General features: G+C 43.9%; 1 protein-coding gene across 12 annotated transcripts in view; it reads left to right on the forward strand.

The window, feature by feature from the left end:
• The window catches only part of LOC110505479 (pleckstrin homology domain-containing family G member 3), a 47,609-nt gene extending 35,502 nt beyond the window's left edge, over positions 1 to 12,107 (forward strand). For 9 of the 12 annotated variants that reach the window (XM_036962364.2, XM_090220731.1, XM_090220729.1 and 6 more), the window contains 14 exons: positions 28 to 74; positions 193 to 343; positions 605 to 736; positions 1,462 to 1,644; positions 1,749 to 1,841; positions 1,933 to 2,019; positions 2,132 to 2,165; positions 2,426 to 2,533; positions 2,703 to 2,735; positions 3,477 to 3,487; positions 3,913 to 4,254; positions 5,181 to 5,291; positions 8,739 to 10,233; positions 10,346 to 12,107. In XM_036962364.2, coding sequence (XP_036818259.2) covers positions 28 to 74; positions 193 to 343; positions 605 to 736; positions 1,462 to 1,644; positions 1,749 to 1,841; positions 1,933 to 2,019; positions 2,132 to 2,165; positions 2,426 to 2,533; positions 2,703 to 2,735; positions 3,477 to 3,487; positions 3,913 to 4,254; positions 5,181 to 5,291; positions 8,739 to 10,233; positions 10,346 to 11,169 — 3,651 coding nt within the window. In that variant the 3' untranslated portion in view covers positions 11,170 to 12,107. Of the gene's footprint in view, positions 1 to 27; positions 75 to 192; positions 344 to 604; positions 737 to 1,461; positions 1,645 to 1,748; positions 1,842 to 1,932; positions 2,020 to 2,131; positions 2,166 to 2,425; positions 2,534 to 2,702; positions 2,880 to 2,951; positions 3,513 to 3,912; positions 4,255 to 5,180; positions 5,292 to 8,738; positions 10,234 to 10,345 lie in introns of those variants that run through there. The other 3 variants (XM_090220734.1, XM_090220735.1, XM_090220733.1) reach the window with 3 other exon arrangements.
• The last annotated feature ends 5,208 nt before the right edge of the window (positions 12,108 to 17,315 follow it).

The raw sequence follows: 17,315 nt of genomic DNA on the forward strand, positions 1-17,315 counted from the left end.
GTCTTCCTCCATTTTGTTATTTTATAGAGTGATGATTTTGAGATCTACACGCAGTACTGCACAAACTATCCCAAGTAAGTAGAAGGAATAATTGATGGTTTTCTGGAACCTTTGGGTTCCAGAAAATGGACATGTTTAAATAAAAATGATAGTCATTTGTACGATCCATTGGCTTGTTGTTTTTTTTCCTAGCTCTGTGGGTGCACTGACAGACTGCATGAGGAGTAAGACCCTGGCCGAGTTCTTCAGCGATCGCCAGGCCTCTCTCAAGCGTTCTCTCCCCCTGGGCTCCTACCTGCTCAAACCTGTCCAGAGGATCCTCAAATACCACCTGCTTCTGCAGGTACACTGGTCCTCACTACCTACTACCTTTACTACGGGTAGAGATGGCCCAAGAAAACTATATAGAATTGTCCTTGTGCAATTGCAGGTTGATTGTGGGGTCCTTTTGACAGGAGGGCAAAAAAAATTGCATTCAACCTTTAACCTAGCAAGAAGATGGCAAAGCATTGTATTGCATATTACAACAACACAATCAACCCCACTCCAGAGGTCTTGACTCTTCATGCTGTGGTTGTTTGCTCTCTCTTTCTCTCGCTGAAAGGACATCGCCAAGCACTTTGACCCTGATGAGGAGGGCTACGAGGTGGTGCAGGAGGCCATCGATACCATGACCGGGGTGGCCTGGTACATCAATGACATGAAGAGGAAACACGAGCACTCTGTCAGGCTGCAGGTCAGTATGGCTACTCAGGGTGGGGTGAAGGGAATTTGACCCACCCCTTTCCACTATTATGATATACTGTACCTGCATCATTGTGTAGTGCAGCAATGACATCTAATTGAGGTCATTTTCTGGTGGCTATGTTTCTCTAGGTTTTTATATCAGATAATGAAGTGTATGCTGTTTCACTGTGTTGCTAGAGTTCTTGTTTATAAGCCATTATGTTTGTCACCCAGCCTCCTAAACTGTTCCAGGTTGCTGTCCCACAGTAACTCCCTGGCTGAGTTTAATGAACTCTGTGTATGGAGAGAGGACATTCACATTTTGAGTTCATTGCAAAGTATTTGTTGTTCCAATAAAGCAATAAACCTCTAACTTCCACCACCAGTCTAAATACTAAATCTTTAAAAAGAAATTGGTCTTGTAGGGACCCAATAAATCAAATATTTTTTTAAACTCCTAAACACCAGGCCCAACCACCAGGTTCTACAGGGTCACCTTGTCTGCTGCGTTTGGGTTTTGTTTTAATTCCTGCTTTTAATTGGATGGCTAGTTTGCTGCCCATGGTTTCCCTTGCCTAACTGTGTTTTGTAATGTTACAACAAAAAAACTGTTCTCTACGCGGACTTTGCACCCCTTGTGCATGCTTTCATGTACATTTTTGCCAGTGTAGTGTACCCAACCAGTGTTTAGGAGACCTAGATACACTCATATATGAGCGGTGTGTGTGTGTGCAGGAGATCCAGTCTCTCCTGATCAACTGGAAGGGCCCTGACCTCACTACATTTGGAGAGCTGGTCCTGGAGGGAACTTTCCAGGTACAACGTGCCAAGAATACCAGGATGCTGTTCCTCTTCGACAAGATGCTCCTCATCACCAAGAAGAGAGGAGAGCACTACGTCTACAAGACCCACATCTCGGTACGGAGCAGGCACAGTCGACCAGTCTAACCCGAATGGCATGGGCTTTCTTTGTCAGGTTGGTTTAACGTTTGTGTAATGTTTCTGTATGTGTTTGGTTTCAGTGCTCAACTCTGATGCTGCTTGACAGTGCCAAGGACCCCCTGCACTTCAGTGTGATCCACTTCAAGCATCCCAAGCAGCCTCACACTGTGCAGGTAAGTTTGGCTCTACCACTACATCATATGCCTGTCCTGTCTTGTAATAGTTCTCCAAGAGCTCACTATGATTGACAAGTGTCTGTTTCAGGCCAAGACTGTAGAGGAGAAGCGCCTCTGGGCTCATCATATCAAGAGGCTGATTCTAGAGAACCACCACACCATCGTCCCACAGAAGGTAAACCTAACAGCAGGGAATCAAATCCACTTCCTTCAAGTATCCTACAGTCTTGCGCCATCCATTAACATCAACTTATTGCTAATGCTTTCTTTTGATTTCTGTCTTATAGGCAAAAGAGGCCATCCTGGAAAATGATTCTCTCAGTGAGTATTCCAGATAAATGAATACGGTTGCTATTAATATAAGGTAAAGGCACTAACCATATCTCTGGCTGCGGCTGTTACCAAAGCAACATAAAATGCCGTCATTGAGTGCAAGAACATCAATTCATTTACTGGAAATATATTAGCTTCTTTGTAAACCTTTGGAACAATTATTAACTGTTGTGTCCCCTGTAGATGAGTAGAGAATGATTGCTTTGACTGGCTTGGTAGTGAGTGAGTAGTAGTGATGCTGTGTGCAGACCCAGGATCAGGGAGGTACCGTTACAGCCCAGAGAGGCTGAAGAACGCTGTATCCTGCCAGGCTGAAGACTTCCCTGCAGAAGGACGGCACGGACGCAGGAGATCAGGTAAGATAGTTCCCCTCCCCCTGCACATACTAAAGCAATGTTTTTGTTTTATGAAAACAACACTAAAGCCATCTCATCAGTCTCGATTAGTTACTTACGATTTTGAGATTACAGTATATTTGCCACAAATATCTTCACTATGCTTCGACCATATCTTTTTTTTCTTTAGAACCAGCGAAACAGATTGTGAGGACAACCAAAGGTATTAAAGGCAACAATTGTTATTCATAATAATTATCTTAAACAGCCTGTTAGAGGTCTTTGTTGTTCATTATCATGATGAGACTTGAACGTTAAATGAACATGGAGACCAGACAGACAGCTGCTCATTACACTGGAGCCACTGCTGCTATGATTCAGGTTCTCTGTCGCTCGTACCAAGTCTGTGTGTTCACCCCATACTTTCATTCTGCCCTAGATGACCCCTGGACAGCCAGATCAAAAGGCCAGCCACTCCACTCCACTCTCTCACCCCCACACACCCCTCTGCCCTAGCTCACACATAATGATGTAAATTATGGGCCATATTACTGAAAGGCTTTGTCATGCTCAAGCTCTTTTCAATAGTCAAATTCAGTCCTGGCTTTAGATCTGTTGCTCGGGCTGCTCTCATGCATTTTAATTATCCAGTAATGAAAGGACTAAACTAAGTACCTCTGTCTTGTCTCTTTGGAGTCTTTACGCCCTCTCAAATCAATTTAGCTACAAACCTAATGAAGTTATTTTCTTGTTCTTTATCCTCCTCGGTCAGAGAGGACTGTCCTTGTGAATTGCATCATTTCTGAGTCTCTGAAATGAGGCATTTCTCATTCAGTTTATCCAATTAACTTGCTCAGATATTATTACAGTATGTTATATAAATGGAGTTTGTTGTATTGGCAATATTGTTGACGTTCTCCTTTTAAAATTTGTCTCCTCTTCATTATCTACTCCTGACTTGCAGCCATTCTGAAGGTAAGCTTCCCAATGATGAAAGTACAATTTTCCCTGACATGTTTTTTTTCTCCTCTGTGCAGAAAGAGAAATCAGTTGACTCTGTTCAATGTGTCTAGTGAGATAATGTTGTTTGACCCTGACTTAGCAGGGTCAAACAATTTCCATTCAGAGAGAAATTAGCCAAAAGAGAGGAACTGCTACTCTAAGCCCTATTGGGCTAAACTGTGGTAGTTGAAGGTTTCTGTCTCAGGGTTTTCAGTGATGTAATGTGTTCACAGCGTGGAATGGACAGCATGCTGACTTGGACACATTGTGCCTTCATATCTCACACTATACTAGAGCAGTCACAGTGATGCCATAATTTTCAAAACATTGCATTCAAAACACAACACGTCTATGCTGGCCTCGCAGTAACAACTCAACTCTGTGACTTCACGCTACAGCATGCGGACAGTGAAGGTGCTCTGCTGGGGGACAGGCGTTCCCTGCAACCCTCTGCTAGTGTCAGTATGCTGGGCTCCAGTCTAGGCAAGCCCAAGGCTGAGAGGCCTAGTGTACAGGAGGACCAAGAGGAGCTATGTCCCAGTGATGGTGAGGACCCTAGGCCAGGGTCCCCGCCCCTCCAGGGGGGCACTGAGCAGCAGGAGGCGGAGAAGGAGGAGATGAACATGGATGATATTCTGATGGAGGACGACCAGGTAGCCGACTTTGCCAGCTCTATGCTGGCAGCCATCTCCTGCTGGCACTATAGGGCCAGGGCTTTGCTTTCCGCTCGGTTCACAACGGTGAGGCTCACTGCCACCAATGGGTTTCATATTTCCTCTGCCATTTCATTGGCTTGCCAATCAACATTCTCCCTTTCTCTGTTTACCTCGACCTTGATGTAATTCACTAACACCCAGCTACCATTTGCCATACTCATGGAATGCTTCTGGTTTTCAAACTCACACAATAATAACAGCATGGACTTAACCTTCCAGGAATGGTAACAACAATCAGTAGCATGAAAATCTGGTCACTGGTGATCAGATTTATGATGAATCACGTCTTCATTTAATGTTGTGGAAAGGTGATGGTATTATGTACTTTATAAATATAGATTTTCTGTGTTCCAGTCATTAAAAGGCTTTGTATGTTCTGAATTTGAGGGGGGGTTAAGTGAAGGATTAACATGCATACTACCATGCTTTTCTCTTATGTTGCGGGGAGTTAGACCCAAAATCAACATTGTAGAAATGACTAATTTAGAGGTTAGCAATTAGCCTTCTGCGTAGTTGGCGGTTGCATTTGCATTGAGTCAATGGATCCACAGAGCTGATGTATGACTTCAAAGGTGAATTTGCCTGTCAAATCGGGGAGTCAGGATAATGGGTGCTTTGGTCTTTGGCAATCACATTAGTTAAAAGGTTTCTCTTTTGATTTTTTCCGAAACCACAGAGGAGGTTTTTAAAGGTTAATTGCTCTAATGGGATTAAAATGGCCTGAACTTTGAATATCTCTAATATGAATGTCAGCTGTCTATATAATGTATGTACTGTCACACAGGTGCTTTACAACCCAATGCTCATCAGTATTGTGACTGTCTGGAACCAGAGTATATAGCAATGTGATACTCCAATGTATGGTTTTTGGCCATGGTACCCCTGTGTAAGGCACGGTGTTCAACCTAAATGTGCTGCAGTCCCCTTCATATTGTGTTCTGCTGTCCCAGGATGAGGAACACTGTGAGGTTGTAGATGAGAAGAGACCAATGAGGGTGAGGATGGATACATCAGCCCAGGAGATCAGTGAAATGGCTACAGTGGAGGCCTTCACTGACCAGGTATGGAGAGTTTGGACTGGCTGGGTCAAAGTTGAGGTGGTCTCTGCACCCAGAACCAAATCAGTCACGAGAGACTAAGCTTCAAGAGATTCTTCTGAACAGATTAATGTTTTTGGTTCTTCTATATCTCTCAGGCAATGCTTTCAGAAAATGATTTAATATTTTGAGGGGGATGGGAATTTTGAAAATATCCAGCAACGAAGACTGGTAGTTGGCCCAAAAGATGAGCACTGTTCCATTCAGATAAGTCCTCTTGGCATCTTAATAGACTACAACCAGTGGGCATAGCTGCGGGAAGTAGGGGTGCTGAGGGTGCTGCAGGACCCACTGAATGTAGTGCACTGGTGAGCCATTCGATCTAACAGATCCAGGGAATGCATGATATTTTGTATGTGCAACCTGTCAAAATAGGATAAAGATTGATCTGAATACTGTTTGGCTCTTTAGAGATTCATGTGCCGACCATCTTCGTGCATAGGCCTACTGGCATATTGTTCACCACCTGGGGAAGTGGAAACTCAAAACACTTGGTTATCTAGCAATAAGATCATATCTAGCTATGTAGGCTAATCAATTAACCTATCAGTAAATGTAGGCCATTGCCCTACGAAACCTTTCCAGTGCTAGGTCAAGGCTACTTGATGTAGGCCTATTCAAGCAAATGGCACGCTCCGCTCCACAGGCGCATCAAAACCATACTACATAGACTAGCCTACTCCGATTGTAAAGTGGTGCCATTGAATTAAATTGTATACTCAGAAAGCTGTGACTCCTCCTCCTCTCTATAACTAGAACAACAGTAATGTAGCACAATTACATTTTGAGCAACAGTCAGATGCTTGTGCTTAGACTATCTCTCCCTCTTTGCGCACAGTGGTGAGATGGGGTGGTTCGCTCACACCAGCTGACAGCTAAGGAAACGGGGACAGGCAGATACTGTCATAGCAGGAATCAATATAATGCATATGCTTTTACTGTTGAGCAAAGTTTGGTTTTAGAACCAAAAATTGCAGGTACATTGTGTCGCAAAATCACTGACTATTAGGACCCTAAATAAAATGCTTCGGTAAGAAGGCAGTTTTGGTAATTTTTGGTTTATCATCCCAGCTCTAGGGGGTTGTGTATTTATGTCCTGTAAATGAGAACGTCCCCTCCTTCATGCTGTTGCCGCCTGTCATCTCTCACGGTGAGAAATGCAACATTTTGATATTGGGGAATATTTTTGATAGAACCTGCGTCTCCTGGGTGCTCTGCGGGACGGCTGGTTCCAAGCCGAGTGTGACAAGTTATTTTCATCCCTCCCTTATCTCCTTCTCGCAGCTCCCTGCTGCATTCCACTACACACACACACACACACACACACACACACACACACACACACACACACACACACACACACACACACACACACACACACACACACACACACACACACCATCACAGCCAGACGGCGGTTGGAAATGAGTCTGTTATAACTGCACATGAGTGAAATTGGTGTCTTCAACATTTTTGAAATTGCTTGTTCAGCAGGGGTGTATGGCATGGCCCGTGGCAATTGTATCTGAGGAATTAGTTGTAAAGCTAAAAATGGAATCAAAATGTCCCACTATCCATTATACTGTCCTTTCCTTTTACATAATATTAGACGATATGTGCTACTATCAGAAGTCGTGCCTGCTGTAACAGATTAGCCTGATCATTTAACTCTGTTCATTTGTCAAATGTCAGATAATGACTTCGGATTTTAACATCAGCACCCGATGGCTTATCATATACAGTGCCTTGCGAAAGTATTCGGCCCCCTTGAACTTTGCGACCTTTTGCCACATTTCAGGCTTCAAACATAAAGATATAAAACTGTATTTTTTTTGTGAAGAATCATCAACAAGTGGGACACAATCATGAAGTGGAACGACATTTATTGGATATTTCAAACTTTCTTAACAAATCAAAAACGGAAAAATTGGGCGTGCAAAATTATTCAGCCCCCTTAAGTTAATACTTTGTAGTGCCACCTTTTGCTGCGATTACAGCTGTAAGTCGCTTGGGGTAGGTCTCTATCAGTTTTGCACATCGAGAGACTGACATTTTTTCCCATTCCTTCTTGCAAAACAGCTCGAGCTCAGTGAGGTTGGATGGAGAGCATTTGTGAACAGCAGTTTTCAGTTCTTTCCACAGATTCTCGATTGGATTCAGGTCTGGACTTTGACTTGGCCATGCTAACACCTGGATATGTTTATTTTTGAACCATTCCATTGTAGATTTTGCTTTATGTTTTGGATCATTGTCTTGTTGGAAGACAAATCTCCGTCCCAGTCTCAGGTCTTTTGCTGACTCCATCAGGTTTTCTTCCAGAATGGTCCTGTATTTGGCTCCATCCATCTTCCCATCAATTTTAACCATCTTCCCTGTCCCTGCTGAAGAAAAGCAAGCCCAAACCATGATGCTGCCACCACCATGTTTGACAGTGGGGATGGTGTGTTCAGCTGTGTTGCTTTTACGCCAAACATAACGTTTTGCATTGTTGCCAAAAAGTTCAATTTTGGTTTCATCTGACCAGAGCACCTTCTTCCACATGTTTGGTGTGTCTCCCAGGTGGCTTGTGGCAAACTTTAAACAACACTTTTTATGGATATCTTTAAGAAATGGCTTTCTTCTTGCCACTCTTCCATAAAGGCCAGATTTGTGCAATATACGACTGATTGTTGTCCTATGGACAGAGTCTCCCACCTCAGCTGTAGATCTCTGCAGTTCACCCAGAGTGATCATGGGCCTCTTGGCTGCATCTCTGATCAGTCTTCTCCTTGTATGAGCTGAAAGTTTAGAGGGACGGCCAGGTCTTGGTAGATTTGCAGTGGTCTGATACTCCTTCCATTTCAATATTATCGCTTGCACAGTGCTCCTTGGGATGTTTAAAGCTTGGGAAATCTTTTTGTATCCAAATCCGGCTTTAAACTTCTTCACAACAGTATCTCGGACCTGCCTGGTGTGTTCCTTGTTCTTCATGATGCTCTCTGCGCTTTTAACGGACCTCTGAGACTATCACAGTGCAGGTGCATTTATACAGAGACTTGATTACACACAGGTGGATTGTATTTATCATCATTAGTCATTTAGGTCAACATTGGATCATTCAGAGATCCTCACTGAACTTCTGGAGAGAGTTTGCTGCACTGAAAGTAAAGGGGCTGAATAATTTTGCACGCCCAATTTTTCAGTTTTTGATTTGTTAAAGTTTGAAATATCCAATAAATGTCGTTCCACTTCATGATTGTGTCCCACTTGTTGTTGATTCTTCACAAAAAAATACAGTTTTATATCTTTGTTTGAAGCCTGAAATGTGGCAAAAGGTCGCAAAGTTCAAGGGGGCCGAATACTTTCACAAGGCACTGTACATATTGCCTTAACCATCCTGATGTTAATGTAGACTCTGTCCTCCTTATCCAGGTGTATGTGAAGGAGGTGCTTCCTCAAAGCAGTGCTCCTAAGGTAGTGGTGATGGAAAAGAGTGACGAGAACACACCCCTATACACAGAGCCTGATGCCTTGCCCACCCTGCTTCCCAGACAGCTTGAGACATCTCAGACACCGGAGCTTGAGAAGTGGAAAGAGGAAAGGTACAAAGAAGGAGAAGAGAAGGAGAGTGACTGCTCTGCCCACCAACAGGATGAGATGAACTCATCAGCGACCAATGGAGAGTGTTCAGAGTTGGAGGATGGGGCGGTGCAGACTGAGCCCAGCAGCATTCTAACTGTCTCTGTGTTGGACCAGGCCAGTGTAATTGCTGAGCATTTTGTCAGCAGCCTGTCCCGGAGAGGCAGCCTGGTGGTCTCAGAGGAGCTGCGTTCCCTGGGCTGCCCCTCACCTCAGCCGGGCAGCAGGAGCAGCAGCAACCCCTGTCTGAGCACCATGCTCCAGGAGAAGGCCCAGACCCTGGTCAACTCCACCCCAGAACCCCCACTGCTCCTGGAGGCCAACACCTCAACGTCTGACCCTAGACCAGACCACCTCATGGAGGTGGAGCGCCAGTTCACTCTCTCCAAGCAAGACCGGATACTCATCCACAAGATCAGGAGGTACTATGAACATGCTGAGCACCAGGACGCCAGCTTCAGTATCACACGCAGGGAGAGCCTGTCCTATATCCCTGCAGGCCTGGTCAGACACCTGAGCCGGCAGCTTAACGGCAAACCCCAGGACCAGGCGGTTCCAGGGCACCGGAGGAGCTCCCCGAACATCCGGCCCACCTTTTGGTCAGCTTTCGACCTTCCTGGCATAGAAAAGGAGCAGAGGACTAATAATACCCCTGTGCTGGAGCCACAGAGAGCTGCAGACCCAAAGCCCAGGTCCCAGAGTGTCAATGATGCTCCTCTTGGAGATGAGGAAGAGTTCTTCAGACCCTCCTCGGACATGGTCCAAGTGTGGCAAGCGATAGATGTCAATGGGACCCTTGAGGAACCCAAGGGTTCCAGTAGTACAGAGGAAATTTTCCATCCCAGATCACATCTATCCCGGAAGGGGGGAACCAGCAGAGATAGCCCTGAAGCTGAGTACATCGAGCCCATGAGGATCCTGGAGGAGTCAGACATGGGCAGTGTCTCAAAGGAATCCCCAGTCCCATTGCCTGTCATAATCACCCCAGACCCCTTCTCAGGGCATGAGTCCTGCCAGAATAATATTCCCAAGTCCTGGGAGAGAGGCAGGGTCAGTAGCGCTCCCGTCCCCAGGATAATCAGTCTGTGTTCAGAGGTAGATGAGGACCTGATCCTGCAGGACATGGAGAAGATGAAGAACAAGGTGTTCCAGCTGGCCCGCCAGTACAGCCAGCGCATCAAGAACAGTAGGCCTGTGGTGAGGCAGAGGAACAGGGAAGTTGAGAAACACCTTGCCCCCAAGAACCTGCCAGCTGTCTATGAGGAGAAGGTCCAAAAGAGAGACTGGGGTAAGCTTTGTTTTTTTGTTTTTTTTGCTGATCAGTTATGATTTGATGTGATGCTCTAATCTGTAAAACTGAAATTATAAAACTGCTCTGCCCTGTCTTTCTGTGTATGCAGGTAGAGCTAACCTGATGCTGTCACTCAACTCCTATGAGCAAGTGGTTGTGCATGAGCTGAGGACCCCAAGCCCAGCCCCAAGCCTCAGTTCTGGGGCCAGCTCACGGGTCACGTCCCCTTGCCCCAACGGTCCTCCGAGCCCAGTGCAGACAGAGATTTTCCACTGGCCACATGTCCAGGAGCTGCGCTCTAAATACACTGACCCCAGGCTGGACCCGGGTTCCTCCCATGCCTCACCTGTAAGCCGTAGCTACTCCGTCCCAGAGAGGATGGAGAGTTGCACTGAGGGGTGCAGCACCTCATGGAGCACCGCTGGCTATTCATCCAGCTGCAACGGCTCCACAGAAATGAACAGTGCCCTAACAGACTCCCTTGAGACTATGTCATCCATGGCCCACCGGGGTGTGGGCTCTGTGGGGAAGGCTAAGCCTCAGCCCCCGCTGTGCAGGTGGAACTCTTTGGATCACATGCTGGGAACACTGCCTCTACATGAACTGCAAAACCTCCAGGTGCCCACGAGGAGCTGTTGCGTGGCTGGTCAGACCACCCTGCCCAACGAGAACAAGGTAATTATAGTGGAGAGGGTTCCTGGCGCAAGGCCTGTGGAGACTGGAGGGAAGGAGAGAGTAGAGGAGGAAGGCGCTAAAGGAAAGGGCCAACTCAAAATCTTGAAAAGCCTCGACTACCAGTACTGTGCCAAAGCGTCTCCACTGACTTCAGGCAAAAATACTGAGGGTAGTCTGGTAAAAAACTTACGGGTGAAATTCCAGAACTTGGGTTCAACACATGAACACTTGAAAACTGTAAAGACCATGCCTATTTGATTGCATTCTGTAAATCATCAAACAAGCCTTCTCTTACCTAAAACATGAAATTGACATTGATGCATATGAAAATTGTCATTTAGCCAGTAACTAGTGCTACTGTTTTATGATTTCCATTTGGTGAAATAATTTTCTACTTCCTTTTTGTTGGTCTTTTCTCACATCAGTTACTGGTATGAAATGTGGTTATGTAACCTCTGGTGTTATTGGGGATATTGAGCTATTAAGAGCACCCCATGGGAAATTGTGACTTTGTAAAATGTGTAAATACTTGTAAATTTCTCTGGTTCTTACACCACCATGTAATGTGTATATGTAAAGAGAATGAGTATGTTTATATGGAAAATGGTTTTGTTTCATGTTTGAGGGAAAAGAATGTCAGCGTACTGGAGCGTAAATCTGTCCAGACTACCTTTTTTTTTTTTTTTTCTGTATCACTTAATCTTTTCCCCCACAATGCAATGGTCACCCTCCATTTGTGATTCAATTGCGAGGGTCATAAGCAAGGAAATGGTGAAAAGAGGATTCGGGAAATGAACAATTAATATATAAAGGGGAGTAAACCTGGAAGGCTGTGCCACCATCTAAGTGATTACTGCAGATTTACAATCAAGACGGCGCCATTAGGACTTGCTCATCCCTATTTGACCTTTGACCAAAGTGTTTTTCCCTTAGTTTTGTCATAATGGGAGAGAGATGGTCTGTGCTGTCAACTATTCAGCCCATTGTGCCACATTTGGCACCATCCTTGTTTTCATACATCACTGGAACTGTGTTTCTGATTATTATATATTTCCTTTCTTGTTATTTATAAAATGATCCTCGTCTTCATACAAATATTGACCAATACAGTCGTAGACTTTTCCATTCCAGAAACTAAACAGAATAATTTAATGCTTGAAATGACATATTCTCAATAAAATCAGATAATAAATGTACCTAATTATTTGTGGTTTCTTTGTCAGTAGGAAAAATGATCTAATATGAAAAATGAAGGCATTTTTTTTTCAGTTGATTTGTCACTTACAGGAAGTCTATATTTTGACATAACTGTCGCAGAGCTGTAATGGGAGTTTGAATCTTAGCTTCCTGGGCATTAGAGGAGACACGCCATACTCATCGTAGACATCTTTAACAGATACCGTGGCAGATGGAAACCTGGTTTGTCTGAGGTCCCATTAGGCTGTGTCTAAGCGTGATGCTTCTATATACACCTGCATTTACACTGAACGAAAATATAAATGCAACATGTAAAGTGTTGGTCTCATGTTTCATGAGCTGAAATAAAAGATCCCAGAAATGTTCCATACGCTCAAAAAGCTTTTCTCTCAAATTATGTGCACAAATTTGTTTACATCCCTGTTAGTGAGCTTTTCTCCTTTGCCAAGATAATCCATCCGCCTGGCAGTTGTGGCATATCAAGAAGCTGATTTAAACAGCATGATCATTACACAGCTGCACCTTGTGCTGGGGACAATACAAAAAAAAAGACTCTAAAATGTGCAGTTTTGTGTCACAACACGATGCCACAGATGTCTCAAGTTGAAGGAGCTTGCAATTGGCCTGGTGACTGCAGGAATGTCTACCAGAGCTAATTTCTCTACCATAGTCACCTCCAACATCGTTTTGGAGAATTTGGCAGTACGTCCAACCGACCTCACAACCACAGACCATGTGTAACCACGCCAGTCAATGACCTCCACCACCGGCTTCTTCATCTCCGCTATCATTTGAGACCAGCCACCCGGACAGCTGATGAAATTTGAGTATTTCTGTCTGTAATAAAGCCCTTTGTGGGGGAAAAACTAATTCTGAGTGGCTGGGCCTGGCTCCCTAGTGGGTGAGTCTATGCCGTCCCAGGCCCACCCATGGCTGCGTCCTGCCCAGTCATGTGAAATCCATAGATTAGGACCAACTGAATTCATTTCAATTGACTGATTTCCTTATATGAACTAACTCCGTAAAATCATTGAAGTTGTTGTGTTTTATATTTTTGTTCAGTATACATGTCTACTGTGTTTCCAGATTCCCGTGCTACGTTCAAATGCCAGTATACATTCTACAAGTAGTGGAACAGGCAAAACATAACCCCATGTCTGATGACAGTAGCTCTACTGTAGCTAACAAGCCAGCTAACCTCTGTAGCTAGCAAGCAATGCTTAAGGCATTGCAAACGGGTTAGCATAACTCGTTTATAAATACTAGCTAGCATTTTCTGAGGCCACCAAACACGGTCCTCACAAGTTAGGAACATATTTTCTTCAACATTATAATGAAAAGGTGCCTCTAGGTCCCAAAACACAAGTTTTCTGGAGACTTGTGGGAGGAGTGTCGACTACGTCGCCCACTGGATGTGCTTTCGGTAGCCTTTTGCATCCAGGAATCTTCCATGACGACCACCTGAGGTGGTCAGCCAGATCTGAACACAATCAGACCACAAAGCGACTTTTGTGCGTCTCGAACAGTCTTTTCAATGCAATCGTTGTACTCCGATAGCAGAAGTCAAGTGTAGACACTATGCCATGGGGAAGAATTGAGCATAGATTTGACTCATACCATTACTTCACTAAAAACTGTGTCTCTACCCTAAACCATTCAAAACATATTTCACCAGAGCTACTGTATATGTGTGTATATACAGTGCATTCGGAAAGTATTCAGACCCCCTGACCTTATCCACATTTTGTTACGTAACAGCCTTATTCTAAAATGTATTAAATTGTTTTTCCCTTTATCAATCTACACACACTACCCCATAATGACAAAGCAAAAACAGGTTTTTAGAAATGTTTGCATATTTGAAGTATGACATTTACATAAGTATTCAGACCCTTTACTCAGTACTTTACTGAAGCACCTTTGGCAGCGATTACAGCCTTGAGTCTTCTTGGGTATGATGCTACAAGCTTGGCACACCTGTATTTGGGGAGTTTCTCCCATTCTTCTCTGCAGATCCTCTCAAGCTCTGTCAGGTTGGATGCGGAGTGTCACTGCTCAGCTATTTTCAGGTTTCTCCAGAGATGTTAAATCGGATTCAAGTCCGGGCTCTGGCCGGGCCACTCAAGGACATTGAGACTTGTCCCGAAGCCACTCCTGTGTTGTCTTGATGGTGTGCTAAGGGTCATTGCCCTGCTGGAAGGTGAACATTCGCCCCAGACTGAGCACTCTGGAGCAAGTTTTCAATCAAGGATCTCTCTGTACTTTGCTCCGTTAATCTTTCCCTGACTAGTCTCCCAGTCCCTGCTGCTGAAAAATATCCCCACAGCATGATGCTGCCACCACCATGCTTCACCATAGGGAGTGTGCCTTTCCAGACGCTTAGCTTGCAGGCCAAAGAGTTCAATCTTGGTTTCATCAGACCAGATAATCTTGTTTCTCATGGTCTGAGAGTCCTTTAGGTGCCCTTGGCAAACTCCAAGCAGGCTGTCATGTGCCTTTTACTGAGGAGTGGCTTCCGTCTGGCCACTCTACCATAAAGGTTTGATTGGTGGAGTGCTGCGGAGATGGTTGTCCTTCTGGAAGGTTCTCCCATCTCCACAGAGGAACTCTGGAGCTCTGTCAGAGTGACCAATGGGTTCTTAGTCACCTCTCTGACCAAGGCCCTTCTCCGCCGATTGCTCAGTTTGGCCGGGCGGCCAGCTCTAGGAAGAGTCTTGGTGGTTCTAAACTTCTTCCATTTAAGAATGATGGAAGCCACTGTGTTTTTAGGGACCTTCAATGCTGCAGACATTTCTTGGTACCCTTTCCCAGATCTGTGCCTGGACACAATCTGGTCTCTGAGCTCTACGGACAATTCCTTCGACCTCTTGGCTTGGTTTTTGCTCTGACATGCACTGTCAACTGTGGGACCTTTTTATATAGACAGGTGTGTACCTTTCCAAATCATGTCCAATCAATTGATCTTCTCAAGGATGATTTAAAGGAAACAGGATGCACCTGAGCTCAATTTCCAGTCTCATAGCAAAGGGTCAGAATACTTATGTAAATAGGGGATTAATGTTTTTTAATTTTGAATACATTTGCCAAAACATTCTAAAAACCTGTTTACGCTTTGTCATTATGGGGTATTGTGTGTAGATTGCTGAGGATTTTAAAGAAATCTATTTTAGAATAAGGCTGTAACAACAAAATGTGGAAAAAGTCAAGAGGTCTGAATACTTCCTGAAGGCGCTGTATATCTTAAGCATGCTTTACGGTGGGAACCACATGCGGAGTTCATTGGGTGTCATGAGGACCGCCACAGGAAAGGAAGACCCAGAGTTACCTCTGCTGCAGAGGATATGTTTATTAGAGTTACCAGCCTCAGAAATGGCAGCCCAAGTAAAAGCTTCACAAAGTTAAAGTAACAGACACATCTCAACAACTGTTCAGAGAAGACTCCATGAATCAGGCCTTCATGGTAAAATTGCTGCAAAGAAACCAATAATAAAGGACACCAAAAGAAGAGACTTGCTTGGGCCAAGAAACATGAGCAATGGACATCAGACCGGTGGAAATGTGTCCTTTGGTTTGGAGTCCAAATTTGATAATTTTGGTTCCAACCACAGTGTCTTTGTGAGACGCAGAGTAGGTGAACGGATGATCTCCGCATGTGTGGTTCCCACCGTGAAGCATTAAGGAGGAGGTATGATGGTGCTTTGCTGGTGAAGCTGTTGGTTATTTATTTAGAATTCAAGGCACACTTAACCAGCATGGCTACCACAGCATTCTGCAGCAATATGCCATCTGATTTATGCTTAGTGGGACTATCATTTGTTTTTCAACAGGACAATGACCCAACACACACCCAGGCTGTGTAAGGGCTATTTTACCAAGAAGGAGAGTGATGGAGTGCTGCATCAGATGACCTGGCCTCCACAATCACCCGACCTCAACATAATTGAGATGGTATGGGATGAGTTGGCCCGCAGAGTGAAGGAAAAGCAGCCAACAAGTGCTCATCATATGTGGGAACTCCAACAAGACTGTTGGAAAAGCATTCCTCATGAAGCTGGTTGAGAGAATGCCAATGCAAAGGGTGGCTACTTTGAAGAATATAAATTAGATTTGGATTTTAACACTTTTTTTTGGTTACTACATTATTCCATATGTGTTATTTCATAGTTTTGATGTCTTCACTATTATTCTATAGCAGTTTTGACTGGCACTGTGTGTGTGTGTGCATGTGTATGTATGTATATGTGTGTATATATGTGTGTATATATGTGTGTGTATATATGTGTATATATATATATATATATATGTGTATATATATATATATATATATATATATATATACATATATATATATATATATATATATACATATATATATATATATATATATATATATATATATATATATATATATATATATATATACATATATATATATATATATACACACATATACATACATACACATGCACACACACACAGTGGGGCAACAAAGTATTTAGACACCAATTGTGCAAGTTCTCACACTTAAAAAGATGAGAGAGGCCTGTAATTTTCATCATAGGTACACTTCAACTATGACAGACAAAATGAGAAAAAAAATCCAGAAAATCACATTGTATGATTTTTAATGAATTGATTTGCAAATTATGGTGGAAAATAAGATTGGTCACCTACAAACAAGCAAGATTTCTGGCTCTCACATACCTGTAACTTCTTTTTTAAGAGGCTCCTCTGTCCTCCACTCGTTACCTGTATTAATGGCACCTGTTTGAACTTGTTATCAGTATAAAAGACACCTGTCCCCAACCTCAAACAGTCACACTCCAAACTCCACTATGGCCAAGACCAAAGAGCTGTCAAAAGACACCAGAAACAGACTACGATTTAAAACTGCACATGGAGACAAAGATCGTACTTTTTGGAGAACTGTCCTCTGGTCTGATGAAACAAAAATAGAACTGTTTGGCCATAATGACCATCTTTATGTTTGGAGGAAAAAGGGGGAGGCTTGCAAGCCAAAGAACACCATCCCAACCATGACGCACGATGGTGGCAGCATCATGTTGTGGGGGAGCTTTGCTGCAGGAGGGACTTGTGCACTTCACAAAATAGATGGCTTCATAAGGGAGGAAAATGATGTGGATATATTGAAGCAACATCTCAAGACATCAGTTAAAGCTTGGTTGCAAATGGGTCTTCCAAATGGG

Source organism: Oncorhynchus mykiss, chromosome 25 (genome assembly GCF_057628025.1).
Source record: "Oncorhynchus mykiss isolate SJ-2025 chromosome 25, ASM5762802v1, whole genome shotgun sequence".
In the NCBI taxonomy this organism is placed as follows: domain Eukaryota; kingdom Metazoa; phylum Chordata; class Actinopteri; order Salmoniformes; family Salmonidae; genus Oncorhynchus; species Oncorhynchus mykiss.